The following is a 17,341-nucleotide window of genomic DNA, read 5'->3' on the forward strand; positions in this document are numbered from 1 at the left end:
AAAGTATGGGAACTTATCTGGCGTATGAGAAGCTATAGTGGGGACCACGGGGAAGACTATTCTCCTTGCAGAGACCTGACAAATCAGGGGTTCTGATCTGGTATAAATCCTAAGTCATTTGAAAAGGCTTGTTAAAAAGCCACTTTTGACTTGTAGGATTGCTCCTTCCAATAGGTAGTGTTAGGCGGGCTTTGCACGCTGCGACATCGGTAACAATGTGTTACCGATGCTGCAGCGATAGTCCCGCCCCCGTCGCACGTGCAATATCTAGTGAAAGCTGCCGTAGCGATTATTATCGCTACGGCAGTTTCACACGCACATACCTGCCGTGCGACGTCCCTCTGGCCGGCGACCCGCCTCCTTCCTAAGGGGGCGGGTCGTGCGGCGTCACAGCGACGTCACACGGCAGGCGGCCAATTGAAGTGGAGGGGTGGAGATGAGCAGGATGTAAACATCCCGCCCACCTCCGTCCTTCTCATTGCAGCCGGCGGCAGGTAAGGTGAAGTTCCTCGCTCCTGCGGCTTCACACACAGCGATGTGTGCTGCCGCAGGAGCGAGGAACAACATCGCACCTGTCGCTGCACCGGCATTATGGAAATGTCGGAGGCTGCAGCAATGATACGATAACGACGCTTTTGCGCTCGTTCATCGTATCAAAAAGGATTTGCACGTTGCGATATCGACTGCGACGCCGGATGTGCGTCACTTTCGATTTGACCCCATCGACATCGCACGTGCAATGTCGCAACGTGCAAAGCCGCCCTTAGAGTTTTTCTCCTACCTCCCTGGAGAGACAATTTGCATATTTGACAGGGGGGCATTGCAGCTTTAAGTCCCCTCACTGGCAGCCAGACTGGTTTGTCAGGTCTCCGCAAGGAGAATAGTCTTCCCCGTGATCCAAGACACTGGTATGCATTTAGCAGTTCCTCAACACCTTCAACATATTTTGGAAATTTATTTTTTCCTAAGAAGTTTTCACAGATCCACTTGAAGCTTTTCGAAGATCTCCATTCCTTATCATTTAGAATTCCTTCAAAGACATCATCTCTCATAAGCTCTCTGATTTGAGGACCAAAAATTACCCCTTCCTTCAGTTTTGCTGGTGAAATGCTGGAGAATTTCTGTGAAATGTGCTGGAACCCTTGTGAATTTGTCTTTGCCATGGCTTTCACAAAGTTTTTAATCAATCCCAACTTTACAGTTAGGTCCAGAAATATTTGGACAGTGACACAAGTTTTGTTATTTTAGCTGTTTACAAAAACATGTTAAGAAATACAATTTTATATATATAATATGGGCTGAAAGTGCACACTCCCAGCTGCAATATGAGAGTTTTCACATCCAAATCGGAGAAAGGGTTTAGGAATCATAGCTCTGTAATGCATAGCCTCCTCTTTTTCAAGGGACCAAAAGTAATTGGACAAGGGACTCTAAGGGCTGCAATTAACTCTGAAGGCGTCTCCCTCGTTAACCTGTAATCAATGAAGTAGTTAAAAGGTCTGGGGTTGATTACAGGTGTGTGGTTTTGCATTTGGAAGCTGTTGCTGTGACCAGACAACATGCGGTCTAAGGAACTCTCAATTGAGGTGAAGCAGAACATCCTGAGGCTGAAAAAAAAGAAAAAATCCATCAGAGAGATAGCAGACATGCTTGGAGTAGCAAAATCAACAGTCGGGTACATTCTGAGAAAAAAGGAATTGACTGGTGAGCTTGGGAACTCAAAAAGGCCTGGGCGTCCACGGATGACAACAGTGGTGGATGATCGCCGCATACTTTCTTTGGTGAAGAAGAACCCGTTCACAACATCAACTGAAGTCCAGAACACTCTCAGTGAAGAAGGTGTATCTGTCTCTAAGTCAACAGTAAAGAGAAGACTCCATGAAAGTAAATACAAAGGGTTCACATCTAGATGCAAACCATTCATCAATTCCAAAAATAGACAAGCCAGAGTTAAATTTGCTGAAAAACACCTCATGAAGCCAGCTCAGTTCTGGAAAAGTATTCTATGGACAGATGAGACAAAGATCAACCTGTACCAGAATGATGGGAAGAAAAAAGTTTGGAGAAGAAAGGGAACGGCACATGATCCAAGGCACACCACATCCTCTGTAAAACATGGTGGAGGCAACGTGATGGCATGGGCATGCATGGCTTTCAATGGCACTGGGTCACTTGTGTTTATTGATGACATAACAGCAGACAAGAGTAGCCGGATGAATTCTGAAGTGTACCGGGATATACTTTCAGCCCAGATTCAGCCAAATGCCGCAAAGTTGATCGGACGGCGCTTCATAGTACAGATGGACAATGACCCCAAGCATACAGCCAAAGCTACCCAGGAGTTCATGAGTGCAAAAGAGTGGAACATTCTGCAATGGCCAAGTCAATCACCAGATCTTAACCCAATTGAGCATGCATTTCACTTGCTCAAATCCAGACTTAAGACGGAAAGACCCACAAACAAGCAAGACCTGAAGGCTGCGGCTGTAAAGGCCTGGCAAAGCATTAAGAAGGAGTAAACCCAGCGTTTGGTGATGTCCATGGGTTCCAGACTTAAGGCAGTGATTGCCTTCAAAGGATTCGCAACAAAATATTGAAAATAAAAATATTTTGTTTGGGTTTGGTTTATTTGTCCAATTACTTTTGACCTCCTAAAATGTGGAGTGTTTGTAAAGAAATGTGTACAATTCCTACAATTTCTATCAGATATTTTTGTTCAAACCTTCAACTTAAACGTTACAATCTGCACTTGAATTCTGTTGTAGAAATTTCATTTCAAATCCAATGTGGTGGCATGCAGAGCCCAACTCGCGAAAATTGTGTCACTGTCCAAATATTTCTGGACCTAACTGTATATGTAGTGAAGGAAGAAAGATTTTTGTTGGAGCAACTAAAGGATTACGCTGAACATTACCTGGGGCATAGATGTTTCTCTGTCCCCAATAATGACGAACATAATGCTCTACTGTATTTCTACTGTCCCATAAACACAAGAAGCAACAATATTTAGTGAAACCTTGCATTCTCATTAGCAGACCAATCACTTTCAAATCTCCACAGATATTCCATTGATGATGCTTATATTGTATAGCATCCAAAACAACTGACAGATTTTCATAACTTTCCTTTAGATGACATGAGACATCAATAGGGATTGATGGCTTCATATTTCCATTGTGAAGCAACACTGCTTTCAAACTTCTATGGGATGAGTCAATAAACAATCGCCAATCTGCAACAAAATACTCTTGATTCAGTTCTTCAAAGAGGCCATTCATATTGTTACAGTACATCGTTGGTCAATCAACTGAAAAATTGTGTTAAAGTGTTACTTCTGTTTCGGTAATAACACACTGATATGATTATGAAGAAGTTTCTTCTGTTTCAACCTAGATGCAAGAAGTTCAGCTTTACCTTTTGATAACAAAAGGTCTCTGATGAGATCATTTAATTTATGTTGAGTAAAGCGTTTTGGCTGCTCCATCAGGTACATACTCATCTTGACTTGAGGTCTCCATGTCTTTGCCAGTAGCTTCAGCTCCATAGTCTTCATATTTTACTTCATTTTCATCCAATCCAGACAATGGGCATACAGGAACTGGCAAGGTACCATCATGTGTAACTGGCCTAATTGCAGATTCAAGTTCAGGGTAATTAATCTTATGTTTGTTCTTTGTAGAAAAGCCCTTCAGTTTGAGAAAACAAAAGTAGCAGTCATCACTATGATATTTGGGTTCTCTCCAAATCATGGAAACCGCAAACGGCTTAGCCACTTTCCTCATATTCAACCAGTCATGAAGACCATTTGAACAACTTGAGCATCACATGAGGGGCCCAGCATCCATTGAAAATGCAGAAATAACGTAATAATAAAAATAGTTGTATCTCAGAAGCTTTGTGATAGAGCAAAACTAAGCAGCTGTTTGGAATCAGCACATCAAACTCCATAAAACAGACATATTACCTTTGCTGATTATTTTTTTGTGTTGACCAGTGTAATCTTTCAGTGAACATCCAGCTCATTCAGACATCCGTGCTCATTGGTGTCATCACAGACCGCAATGAATGGACTGGCCAAGGGTCTTCTGACCCCAATTCAGAAGTTTCATATATTCCTAAGAGACGGCTGAGTTTGAGACGGGTGACGGATGACCTGCAGTCGGACCATGCATTGCGGTCTGTGATCACACCGATGTCTGAATGCATTTTGGATACAAGATTGAGAAGATAGGAAAGTTCACTATTTCTTTAAAGTATAAAGCAAGATCTAGATCCTGTGGGTCCTGTAAGGCTATGTTCACACATTACCAAAAGTGGAGCAACTCAAGATATGCGCCGTAACGTAGTCATCAGTTTCTTTTTGATGAACGCTACAGTCTAATCCTCTGTAGTCTGAATTAACATCTGTTCAGTAGAATAAAGAAAGAACTTCATATTTTTTTGTAGCCCTTTAAGGAAAGAGGAGAAAGTGTAGAGTGCACCTGTTTAGTGATTCAGGTCTGTCTTCTCATTTTGCATGCGTCGTTCACGGTCTGTTGGACGTCAGAGCCATAACGAACACTATTTAGATGCTGCCTCTCCTCCTTCACTAGGAATTTGCTACTAATGCACTGGAACTTTTCTTCATCACGACTCTTGAGTTGTTCCTCAGACCTGTGGTCTTGCATATTAAGCCATATCTACTTCACAAAGAGTTTGGCTACTTTTTGCCTTGGCATCTGTAACCCTTCATCCTTAGAAAACCTCATTACCAGCCGCAGTGGGATCACTGGCTGCGTCCATCTACGCAATCATCACCGGCGTGTACTTGCCATACTCAATAACAGTATCCGTTCTCATTTACTACCACAGTAATTGGCCCTGATTGTCATGGTAATAGATCAGAGACCGATCTCGGAGTAGCTTACTGATATGCACTAGAAATGATTATCCCCCACAATATCTACAGCATCCTAACCGTGTCATCTCCAGCACTCTGAGCGGATATTACTGTAACGCCTGCCTAGATCCACAGACTCAGACCTGCTGTAATGGACAGGCTAGAGGGAAGCCACTCACCAAGCAGGACGCCTAGATCCCTGAAACCCATTAAACCCCTATACAGGGATTTGGAATTACACAGGGCACTGAAGATCACTACCAGAGGTAGGCTGCAGTCCGATGAGAGTAGTAGTCAGGCAGGGTCAAACCGGGGAATTCAAAACAGGGACAGAATCATTCTGGCAAGGGCGTAATCAGAAAACAAATCAGAGGTGAAATCCGGATCGGGCAGCGAGGTACATAAACAGCAGGCAAGAGGGTAGTCTGGAAACAAGCTGAAGTCAGAACACAAGAATCACTAAACAGAACAGGGCGGGACAAGAACCAGGAATACAGAACTATCTCTGTCAGTGGACAGCAGACAGGAGGGGAAATAAGAAGGGTGTGGGGTCTTCCTATTGGTTGTAGCTGAATGATGGAAACTTCAGCTGGAAGACACACGCCACCTACAGTCAGCCAGTGGTATTGCAGATCCCAAAGAAGCCCAGCCCAGTGGATGAGCGAAGCCTGCGCCCACCATTGCCGCTGGCATCGACTCCCCTTCCATCACCAGCACTATCCACGGCAGGAACACGGCGTCGCCTGGTGATCAAAGCAGAAGTCACTGGAGCGGACTCCGGTGAGGACGTAACAATTACCCTCTTATTTCCAGCACCTCAAGTGTTCTCATTGTTTACTTTTCGACACCCATAGCTGTCTCAGATTTCAGCGCATAACAATTATTTTTAACCCAATCATCTCCAGTACTCCTTAAATATTCCTAACCCAGTCATTTCCAGCACCCTTTCATTTTTTTTAGTCTGCTCATCTCAAGGTCTCCTGAATTACTATTAATCCTCCAATTTTCAGCCTTTCTCAGCTGTTCCTGAGCCATCTGCAGCACCTCTCACGCAACCTTATCATCTACAGCGCTCCTTAGTTATTCTAAATTCCATCATTTTCAGTTATTCCTAACCCCATCATTTTTAGCACCTCTTAGCTCAGGGTTGGGAACATATGGCTCGTGAGTCAGATGTGCCTCTTTTGTTGGCTGCATCTGGCTCACAGACAAATCTTTAATAAAAAAAATACTGTATTTTCCAGTTTGTAAGATGCACTTTTTTCCCCCAAAATCGGAAAAATGGGGGTGCGTCTTACAAACCACATATGGCTTACCAAACCGGCAGTAGTGGCGCAGGGTTGGCGATACTGCGGGCTCGTGGGCTGTTGCTGTGGCGAGCACTATTGGTCTGCTGGCGGACTGTGGGCTGCTTTGAATCTCCCACACTTGACGAGATCGACTTTAAGAAAATGGCTGTGCATGCGCAGATATTACTCCGTGGCCATTTTCGTGAAGTCCATCGCGTCGATCTGCGCAAGCGCTGCGGCCACATTTTTTTAAGTTGATCTCGTCAACTGCGAGAGATTCTAAGCAGCCCGCCGTCAGATCAATGGTCCTCGCCACCATGACACCCCACGATTCCGCAGTATCACCGTCCCTCCGCTGCCGCACACTGAGCCATGGCACCCCTTCTTCCCAGCCTGCCGGCAGATCAATGGCGCCCGCAGCAGTATCGCCAACCTTCCTCAGACTGACCCTCTTGAGCCAGGACACCCCCTCCTCCGTGCCCACAGCATCGCCTACCCTGCCTCCTGGGACCTTCTCAGCCGCTCCACCACAGCCACTCCCCCCTGGTGAGTTAATATAAGAGGTACATTAATGGTAACAAGTACTTTATTCATCATTGGTTATCAACAGAATAACAACGTTATTAAAAAGAAGTCAGAGACTTATTGTACTTTAAAAGTGTCAAGGGTGCTTTACACGCTGGGACACCGCTAGCGATTGCTAGCAATGTCGCGAGCGATAGCACCCGCCACCGTCGTTCATTCAACATGTGGTGATCGCTGCCGTAGCAAATAATATCCCTACGGCAGCGTCACACGCACATACCTGTTCAGCGACGTCGCTATTGCTGCCGAACAATCCCTCCTTCAAGGGGGAGGTGCGTTCGGTGTCACAGCTGCGTCACAAAACGGCCGCCCAATAGAAGAGGAGGGGAGGAGATCAGCGGCCGGAACATGCTGCCCACCTCCTTCCTTCCTCCTTTCCGATGGACGCAGGTAGGATGATGATCGGCGTTCCTGCGGTGTCACACACAGCGATGTGTGGTGCCGCAGGAACGACGAACAACCTGCGGAATGAAACACCAACGGCATTATGATTTGGAGCGACGTGTCAACGATCAACGATTTTTGGCGTTTTTGCGATCGTTGATCGTTGCTCCTAGCTGTCACACGCTGCAATGTCGCTAACGACGCCGGATGTGCATCACAAACACCGTGACCCCGACGATATATCGTTAGCGATGTCGCAGCGTGTAAAGCACCCTTTAGTCTTCAATAAAATGCACACATTTACTTGTATTTAGTTTTAAAATATTGTATGGCTCTCAAGGAATTACATTTTAAAATATGTGGCGTACATGGTGCTTTCAGCCAAAAAGGTTCCCAACCCCTGGCTTAGCTATTCGTAATAGCATAAATTCAACCATCACTCAGCAATTCTCAATCCGTCCCATCATCTCCAGTATCCCTCAATGATACCCAGTTCTGTCATCTTCAGCATCCCTCAACGATTCATAGTCCCTTCATCTCTAGTATCCCTCAATGATTTCCCATTCTCATCATCTACAGCATCCCACAATGATTCCTATTCCCATCATCTCCAGCATCCTTCAATGGAACCCAATCCCATCATCTCCAGCATCCCTCATCAATGTCCAGTCACAGCATCTCCAGCATCCCTCGACAATTTCCCAGTCACATCATCTCCAGCGTCCCTTGACGATTCCCAGTCCCATCATCTCCAGCATCCTTCAATAATTCCCATTTCCATCATCTCTAGTATCATTCAACAATTACCAGTGCCGTCATCTCGAGCATCCCTCAAAAATTCCCATTGCCATCATCTTCAGCATCCCTCAGTGGAACCCAGTCCTTTTATCTCCAGCATTCCTCAACAATTCCCCTTCCAGTTGTTTCCAGCATTGCCCAATGATTCCAAGTCCCATCATCTTTAGTATCCCTCAATTATTCCCAGTCCCATCATCTCCAGCTTCCCTTAATGGAACCTAGTCCCATCATCTCCAGCATCCCTCCAAGATTCCCAGTCCCATCATCTCCAGCATCACTCAATGGGATGCAGTTCCATCATCTCCAGCATCCTTCAAAGATTCCCAGTCCTATCATCTTCAGCAACTTTCACCAGTTCCCCTTCCGATTGTTTCCAGCATCGCTCAATGATTGCACGTCCCATTATCTCCAGTATCCCTGAGTGGAACCCAGTCTCATCATCTCCAGCATCCCTCAAAGATTCCCAGTCCCATCATCTCCAGCATCACTCAATGGGACCCAGTCCCATCATCTTCAGCATCACTCAATAGAACCCAGTCCCATCATCTCCAATATCCCTCAAACATTCCCAGTCCCATCATCTTCCGCATCCAACAATAGAACGTAGCCCCATCATCTCAAACAACCCTCAAAGATCCCCAGTCCCATCATTTCCAGCATCCCTCAATAGATCTCAGTCCCATCATCTCCAGCATTCCTCAAACATTCCCAGTACCATCATCTCCAGCATCCCTCAACAATTTCCTGTCCCATTGTCTACAGCTTTGCTCAATGATTCCAAGTCGCATCATCTCCAGAATCCCTCTACAATTTCTAATTGTATCATCTCCAGTATTCCTCAAAGGTTCTTAATTCCACAATTTTGTAGACCCTTTAATTATTCCTAACTTCCACCAGCCCTTTTAAATATTCGTATCCCATTCATCTCAGCTCCTTCTATCTCAGTCCACGGCAGGACCACATACCTGGTTTACATACAGAACCTCTTTTTTTTCACAACTTTCCCTCCCCCTAATTTTTTCCTTGCCTGTGATCCCCAATGATCATCAATTTATAATTACTCGAATATGAATGTACGCTTGTTGTATCCCACCCCTGATATCACTGTATAATTACTAATTCTCAGGAGACATCTTCTTATCAGATATTTTTCTTTGTGTTTTATTACTTCAGACCTGAAAAGGATAGGGTAATTGTGCAATGGCAGTGCCTTCCAGAAAGGGAGGGGTTAATTCCAGATGGCACCTGTTTTTTTCAACTGCGCAGCAGGAAATTAGTGCAGTACCAACAAACTGGATTACGGTAATTATCTTGCTTGGTGTAGCAGGAGCTGCCTTTTTATGCACGTCCCCCTTTTGCGCTTGCAGGATGGGGGTGATAGTGCTCGGATATCATGGGAAGAGGAGAGTCTCGTATGAACACTGTTGCATTTGGGATTTTTTTTGAACTCCGAGAAACGAGAGACTATAAAAGTGAGTGATTAGAGTGATATAAAATATAAGAGCTATTCCAGGAGGCCCCATAGACGGCAGCCACGTGGGCAGCATTGTCAGCTGATGATAATTACTGTTTTACATTAAAAATGTCTTCATCTTATCATCCATCTTCTCATTCCAATTTTTTTCTGTACCTCCCAAGATTTCAAAAGTTTTTTGACGCTTGTAATTTTTGTTGTGAACGTACCTAGTTTGTATAAAGAATGCCAGAACTACAGTGATTACTGACACCCGGGCAGCACTGACAACAAGGATAACAGTGTCCGGTAATGGTTATCACCCATCATTTGTGTAAAATTACTCTGATTGGCTTACTTGAGATGTCTCTTATCAGAACATCATCATTAAAGGGATCCACCACGCAGAACCACAGCAGGGTAGATTCTACTTTTATTATTATTATTGTTATTTAACGTCTTTCAGCTTTATCTTGAGCCATGGCGACTTGATGGATGAACGCTCTGTAGGAACATCGATCTTGTGCAGCCTAGATAGGTCCACCAGGATCTTCTCCACCTAGATAGGTCCACCAGGATCTTCTTTTCCTAGATATGTCCACCAGGATCTTCTTTTCCTAGATATATCCACTAGGCTATTCTTCGCCTAGATATGTACACCAGGGTCTTCTCCGCCTAGATAAGTTTACTAGGGTCTTCTCTGTCTAGATAAGTCCACCAGTGTCTTTTCCGTCTAGATAGGTCCACCAGGGTTTTCTCCACCTGAGTAGGTCCACCAGGGTCTTCTCCGCCTAGATAGGTCCACCAAGGTCTTCTCCGCCTGAGTAGGTCCACCAGGGTCTTCTCCGCCTAGATAGGTCCACCAGGATCTTCTCTGCTATTATCTTGATTGTACCAAGCCATTGGGTTGCTGTTCGTCCTCTTCACCATGTTCCTTCTACTCTTCCAACCATGATGTCCTTCTTCAGTGATCGCTCTCTTCGTAAGATGTGTCCAAAGTAGACAAGTCGTAGCTTGGTGATCTTTGCTTCGAGTGACATGTGTGACTTGATTTGTTCCAAAATTGATTTGTTTGTTCTTCTTGCCATCCATGGTATTGATAACCTCCTTCTCCAGCACCACATTTCAAAGGCGTTGATTCTTCTGTCTTGTTCCTTTATCATCTAGTTTTTGCATCCACCACCGAAAAGACCAGACTATGATTCCACTTTACAAGGGCTAATTTTTGCCAATAAGCAAGAGCTGATTGATAGTATACAAAGTGGTCGGCATCCATTTATAGCCCTGATAATATGACTGATCTGACCCCTTACCCCCTTATTATCAACAGCACATCCCCGCTTACATGGGACGATGTTTTGCTGAGAATAATAATTTTTATGCCCACATAAACGGTCCAAGTAGCTAACGAATGAACATTTTGCTCATTAGTTTTCGAATAGCCGGCATCTTCACACGGGCTGGATCAGGAATGAGCATTCTTCTAAACGCTTGTATGTAGGTTATCAGCAATGAATGTCTACCCAGCCAAGGCTTCGTTCCTTGGCAAAATTCCCTATTTATGTGGGTGCCGAGAGACAGATGCTTGGTGATTATCTGATTGCAGTTGCATCGTGATTGTGGTTTCTCCAAAGTGTAAAATTTTGGTATAACGATAGTAAAACCACCAATATTCCTCTTCCCTCTCTGCCACATAGAAAGTTGAGATGTAAGGAGCTGTTTGACGGATCCCCCAATTTCGTTAGCTCCCTCCAAGGGGACAATGTAATCACTAATAGTGATGAGCAAGCACTACTATGCTTGAGTGCTAGGTACTCGCATCTGTCGCGGGCGGAGGGGACGCGCTCGCCACGCTTGGGTCCGGGGCTTCTGCTGCTGCTGCTCGGTGGCTCGAGCGGTGGACCGGACCCAGGGACTCGAGCAGCGCTCCTCACCCGTGAGTGAAAGGGGGGGTGGTTTGGTTAGGGAGATTGTTCGTGACGCCACCCACGGGGCGTGGTGATAATGGCACCACCGCTGCTGGTAACGGGGATCCCGGGAGAGATGGTAGGGTGCAACTGAGATGTTGTCCCCTCCGTGGGCAGGGGTTGGTGATCCCGGGGCCCGGTGGTGGTGACGGGGAGGCTGGATGGCTGGGGTGCAGGGATTGCGCGGCGCGGTGCCGGACGACACTGGTGTACTCACTCAGACAATCACTGACAGAGTCTCTGGTAAAACAAAACGGCCGGATGGACGGGTCCCGCAGCCGGCTGCAGTGTTGTTGTTGTGCTCTCCCCGGACGGCTAATGGTGGCTGTCTTTCCCTGCACCTTTGAAAATGTTCTTGACTCCTGTGGTTGCCCACCGGTAGTCCGCTCCCCGGCGTATAGGTGCCGTAGGAGCCCGTTTTGCCCGCAGGCGCTGGCCCTTGGATCTCTAGCCTGTGGCGGTGGCTGTATATCCTCTTTGGGTGGATGGTTGCCTTCAATCAAGACTTAGTAGTTGAGAAACCCCTGGGGTTCCTGTCACATTCGGATTTGACTATTGACGGCGGCTCCAAGCCTGGTCGGGGTCCGATGGCTGTGCCTGTGTGCTTAGCTTCACTCCGTTCCCCGGTCCGGTACCGGCGGGCCGATGCCCGACCCTGGTCATTACGGCTCTGCGGAGTTCCACTAACTCCTGCAGACGGCCACCACCGTCTGCCAACCTTGCTGTCAGTGCCTGGGCTCCTACCCAGGCACACAGAGACGTTTCACTCCTCTCACTTTCACCTCCTGAACTGATCTACTGCCTTTCCCAGGCCTTTGAACTCCTCGGTGGGTGGGGCCAACCACCTGGCTCCGCCCCACCTGGTGTGGACATCAGACTCTGGAGGGAGGCAACAAGGGTTTTGTGTTTTGGCTGCTGTAACTGCCTAGGGTGGGGGTGTGTGTGTTGATATGTCTGTGACTACCTGGCTAGTCCTGGGCGTCACACATCGAGCTGTTGGATGCTCGGATGGGCGCGATATGAGCACCGAGTATAATGGAAGTCAGTGTGGAAACTCAAGCATTTTTTCAGGAAACCTTCCATATTTGGTACTCGAGTCTTCCACATCCTAGCATCCAACTGCTCATTACGAGTACCGAGCACCTGAACACGGTAGTGCCCCGAGCATGGTAGTGCTCTCTCATCACTAGGTACTAACAGTATAATTTTGGGTTGTTTAGATTTCACAATTTAAGACTTTGTAAGACTTTTTTAGTGACACTGATTTAGATGCAACTGGAGATGATACAGAGTCTCTACAGCTTAAGGCTTAAGGCCATGGATCTACATGTTACATCTCAACTCAACGGGTTCTTCTACACACATAAATTGCCCGTAATGAGTGCCAATTGACTATACGGCAAGTTGATTGGCGCCTGTTTACTAATATTTACATGCTGCAGTCATGTTCATGGGAATAATTGCTTTGATTATCCCTCAGTGTAAAAGGCTTTGCGTCAAATGTTCCTTGGAGATGTCTTCTTGGACTCAAGATATTACTTTTGTTCCTTTGATCATGCCCCACCCAACATTGTTTAACCTGTCGTGTCTTCTTTGTTCTTCAAGGGCGTCTGTCTTTCTTCACGTCTGGATCTGAGAATTTACATCGGGTGGAAAAGGTGAGCTGGGGTACCAGATACGCCATAACTATCTCATTCACCTGCAACCCCGACCACAGTATTGTGGACCCAACCTGGACGTAAAACAGGACCCAAAAGTCAGAGTCTGTCAGGAATGGACCACTACACCCTGGATATGGAGACGGAGCCTATGATGAATGTATCGCTTGACGTAGTGTCACGTCATGGACTTTACGAAGACCAAAACACTCCTCCTGGATGTCTCTGTAGAACCCCAACTGGAGAGGACCCAGCATGAACTCTTGGTCAAAAATGATTTTTTGTTCTCAGTAATCTGTAATCATGATATTGTTGATCTAATTAATATTGGACAGAATCAATGTCCTCCAATGAGTCGATTCATTTTCAATTTAGGCTGTAATTAATTGAGGGGGGGAGGGGGAATCCTATTTTACATGCTTTGTTGAGCAAGGTCTAGATGGTCCTTTTCACTTCTTTGTGGGACCACAGTAGCTTCTACACTGAAAGTCTATATTTCAACTGTTTACATACAGTGCTGGCCAAAAGTATTGGCACCCTGCAATTCTGACAGATAATACTCAGTTTCTTCTTGAAAATGATTGCAATCACAAATTCTTTGGTATTATTATCTTCATTTATTTTGCTTGCAATGAAAAAACACAAAAGAGAATGAAACAAAGATCAAATCATTGATCATTTCACACAAAACTCCAAAAATGGGCCAGACAAAAGTATTGGCATCCTTAGCCTAATACTTGGTTGCCCAACCTTTAGCCAAAATAACTGCGAACAACCGCTTCCGGTAACCATCAATGAGTTTCTTACAATGCAACCCTGGAATTTTAGACCATTCTTCTTTGGCAAACTGCTCCAGGTCCCTGAGATTTGAAGGGTGCCTTCTCCAAACTGCCATTTTGAGATCTCTCCACAGGTGTTCTATGGGATTCAGGTCTGGACTCATTGCTGGCCACTTTAGTAGTCTCCGGTGCTTTCTATCAAACCATTTTCTAGTGCTTTTTGAAGTGTGTTTTGGGTCATTGTCCTGCTGGAAGACCCATGTCCTCTGAGGAAGACCCAGCTTTCTCACACTGGGCCCTACATTATGCTGCAAAATTAGTTGGTAGTCTTCAGACTTCATAATACCATGCACACGGTCAAGCAGTCCAGTGGCAAAGGCAGCAAAGCAACCCCAAAACATCAGGGAACCTCCGTCATGTTTGACTGTAGGGACAGTGTTCTTTTCTTTGAATGCCTCTTTTTTTTTCCTGTAAACTCTATGTTGATGGCTTTTCCCAAAAAGCTCTACTTTTGTCTCATCTGACCAGAGAACATTCTTCCAAAACGTTTTAGGCTTTCTCAGGTAAGTTTTGGCAAACTCCAGCCTGGCTTTTTTATGTCTCGGGGTAAGAAGTGGGGTCTTCCTAGGTATCCTACTATATCCATTTTCATTCAGACACCGTCGGATAGTACGGGTTGACACAGTTGTACGCTCGGACTGCAGGGCAGCTTGAACTTGTTTGGATGTTAGTCGAGTTTCTTTATCCACCATCCGCACAATCTTACATTGAAATATCTCGTCAATTTTTCTTTTCCTTCCACATCTAGGGAGGTTAGGAACAGTGCCATGGGCTTTAAACTTCTTGATGACACAGGAACTTTCAGGTCTTTGGAGATGGACTTGTAGCCTTGAGATTGCTCATGCTTCCTCACAATTTGGATTCAAAACTCCTCAGACAGTTCTATGGTCTTCTTTCTTTTCTCCATGCTCAATGTGGTACACACAAGGACACAGGACAGAGGTTGAGTCAACTTTAATCCATGTCAACTGGCTGCAAGTGTGATTTAGTTATTGCCAACACCTGTTAGGTGCCACAGGTAAGTTACAGGTGCTGTTAATTACACAAATTAGAGAAGCATCACAGGATTTTTCAAACAGTGCCAATACTTTTGTCCACGCCCTTTTTTATGTTTGGTGTGGAATTATATCCAATTTGGCTTTATGACAATTTTTTTTGTTTTTTCTCATTGAAGACAAATTAAATGAAGATAATAGTAGCAAAGAATTTGTGATTGCAATAATTTTCAAGAAGAAACTGAGTATTATCTGACAGAATTGCAGGGGTGCCAATACTTTTGGCCAGCACTGTAACATATTTGCTGAATTTTCCGGGATTATCCATATATCCATTGACTGCAGATCTCCATGAACTTTCCACGGACCCGAATCAATGTTTAAAGTGTAGCCGGTCTTTGTAAAGCTCATGGACAACCATTCTGGTCATTATAAAGGCTCCCATTAATAGCTACGGACAATAATCTTCTGTATAAGCCCAAGGTAAATGGCAAACGGTATAATAAGTCTTGAATTTTCTACCTTTTTTTTATTATTATTATTGCAAGTTTTACATTTTCTTAACTTCTGCCCTGATCAATACCATACAGTATGGTGTGGTGAAAGGCGAGTACTAAAAACTAAGTAAAATGATTAGATATCATGATGAGGTTTGGTAGAGGTGTCAACACACAAACTAAAGAAAACAAATTATTAAATTATGATTTTGTCCTATTGTGTCGTGCGGTTTTATTTTCAAAATCAGTAATGAGAGGAATCAGCTTGGTTAGAAGACTTAAGTGCCATTGTTTAGGCAAGGATACGTTTTCAAGCTAATTTTAGACTTCTTAGGTGGTTTAGAGTAATAAAATGCAATTATTGTCCATTTCCCTGGTGGTCTAGAGTAATGAAAAGGGATTATTGCTAATTTCCCTGGTGGTCTAGAGTAAATGCAGGGATTATTCTCCGTTTCCCTAATGGTCTGGAGTAATGAAAGGGGATTATTATCCATTTCCCTGGTGGTCTAGAGTATTTGAAGGGATTATTGTCCATTTCTCGGGTAGTCTAGAGTAATGGAAGAGGATTATTGTTCATTTACCTGGTGGTCTAGAGTAATGAAAGGGGATTGTTTGTTTCCCTGGTGGTCTAAAGAGTAATGGCAAGGATTATTGTCCGTTTCCCTAGTGTTCTGGAGTAATGAAAGGGGATTATTGTTTGGTTCACTGGTGGTCTAGAGTAATGAAAGGGGATTATTGTCCATTTCCCTGGTGGTCTAAAGTATTGGAAGTGATCATTGGCTATATCCCTGGTGGTCTAGAGTAATGGCAGGGATTATTGTACGTTTCCCTGGTCGTCTAGAGTAATGAAACGGGATTATTGTTTGTTTCCCTGGTGGTGTAGAGTAATGAAAGGAGATTATTGTTTGTTTACTGATGGTCTAGAGTAATGGCAATGAAAGGGGATTATTGTGCATTTCCCTGGTGATCTAGAGTATTGGAAGGGATTATTATCTGTTTCCCTTATGGTTTAGAGTAATGGAAGGGATTATTGTCCATTTCTTTTGTGGTCTAAAGAAATGAAAGGGGATTATTGTCCATTTTTCTGGTGGTCTAGAGTAATGAAAGGGGGTTATTGTCCATTTCCCTGGTGGTCTAGAGTAATTAAAGGAGATTATTATCTGTTTCCCTGATGGGGTATATAATGGAAGGAATTATTATCAGTTTCCCTGGTGGAGTAGTGTAATGGAAGGGATTATTATACATTTTTCATGATAGTCTAGATTACTTGGAGGGATTTTAGTCCATTTCATTGGCGATCCAGTCTAATGGGATGGATCACTGTCAGTTTCCCTGGCAGGCTAGAGTGGATGGATGGATTATTTTTAATTTTCTTTGTGTTCTATCATAATGGAAGGGATTGTTTGTTCCTTGGTGTTTTATTGTAATGGGAGGGATTGATGTCGGTTTCCAAGGTGGTTTAGAGTAAAAGAGGGATTTACATCAGTTTCTCTGGTGGTCTAGAGTAATGTAAGGCATTACTGCCAGGTTCCTTGATGGACTAACATAATGGAAGGGATTATGGTGTTTTTACGTAGTGGTCTGGAGTAGGATTATTGTCAGTTTCTTTGGTGATCTAGAATAATGGAAGGGATTATTCTACATGGTGAACTAGAGTAGAAGGATAGATTATGGTCAGTTACCCTGGGGGTCTAGAGTGATAAGAGGAATTACTGTCAATTTTACTTAGTTGTCTAGCGTACTGGGAGGGGTTCTGGTCAGTTTCCCTGGTGGTATAGAGGGGCAGAATTACTGTCAGTTTCCCTGGTGGTATAGAGTAGTGGGGTGAATTACTGTCAGTTTCCCTGGTGGTATAGAGTAGTGGGGTGAATTACTGTCAGTTTCCCTGGTGGTATAGCATAGTGGGGGTGAATTACTGTCAGTTTCCCTGGTGGTATAGAGTAGTGGGGGTGAATTACTGTCAGTTTCCCCGGTGGTATAGCGTACTGGGGTGAATT

The 17,341-nt window shown here is 44.6% G+C and overlaps 1 protein-coding gene across 1 annotated transcript in view; it reads left to right on the forward strand.

Moving 5' to 3' along the window:
• The window catches only part of OGFOD3 (2-oxoglutarate and iron dependent oxygenase domain containing 3), a 139,400-nt gene extending 123,847 nt beyond the window's left edge, over positions 1–15,553 (forward strand). Inside the window, exon 9 of the mRNA XM_075350662.1 lies at positions 12,961–15,553. Coding sequence (XP_075206777.1) covers positions 12,961–13,097 — 137 coding nt within the window. The 3' untranslated portion in view covers positions 13,098–15,553. The remainder of the gene's footprint in view (positions 1–12,960) is intronic.
• Positions 15,554–17,341: the final 1,788 nt, after the last annotated feature.

Source organism: Anomaloglossus baeobatrachus, chromosome 5 (assembly GCF_048569485.1).
Source record: "Anomaloglossus baeobatrachus isolate aAnoBae1 chromosome 5, aAnoBae1.hap1, whole genome shotgun sequence".
Classification (NCBI taxonomy): domain Eukaryota; kingdom Metazoa; phylum Chordata; class Amphibia; order Anura; family Aromobatidae; genus Anomaloglossus; species Anomaloglossus baeobatrachus.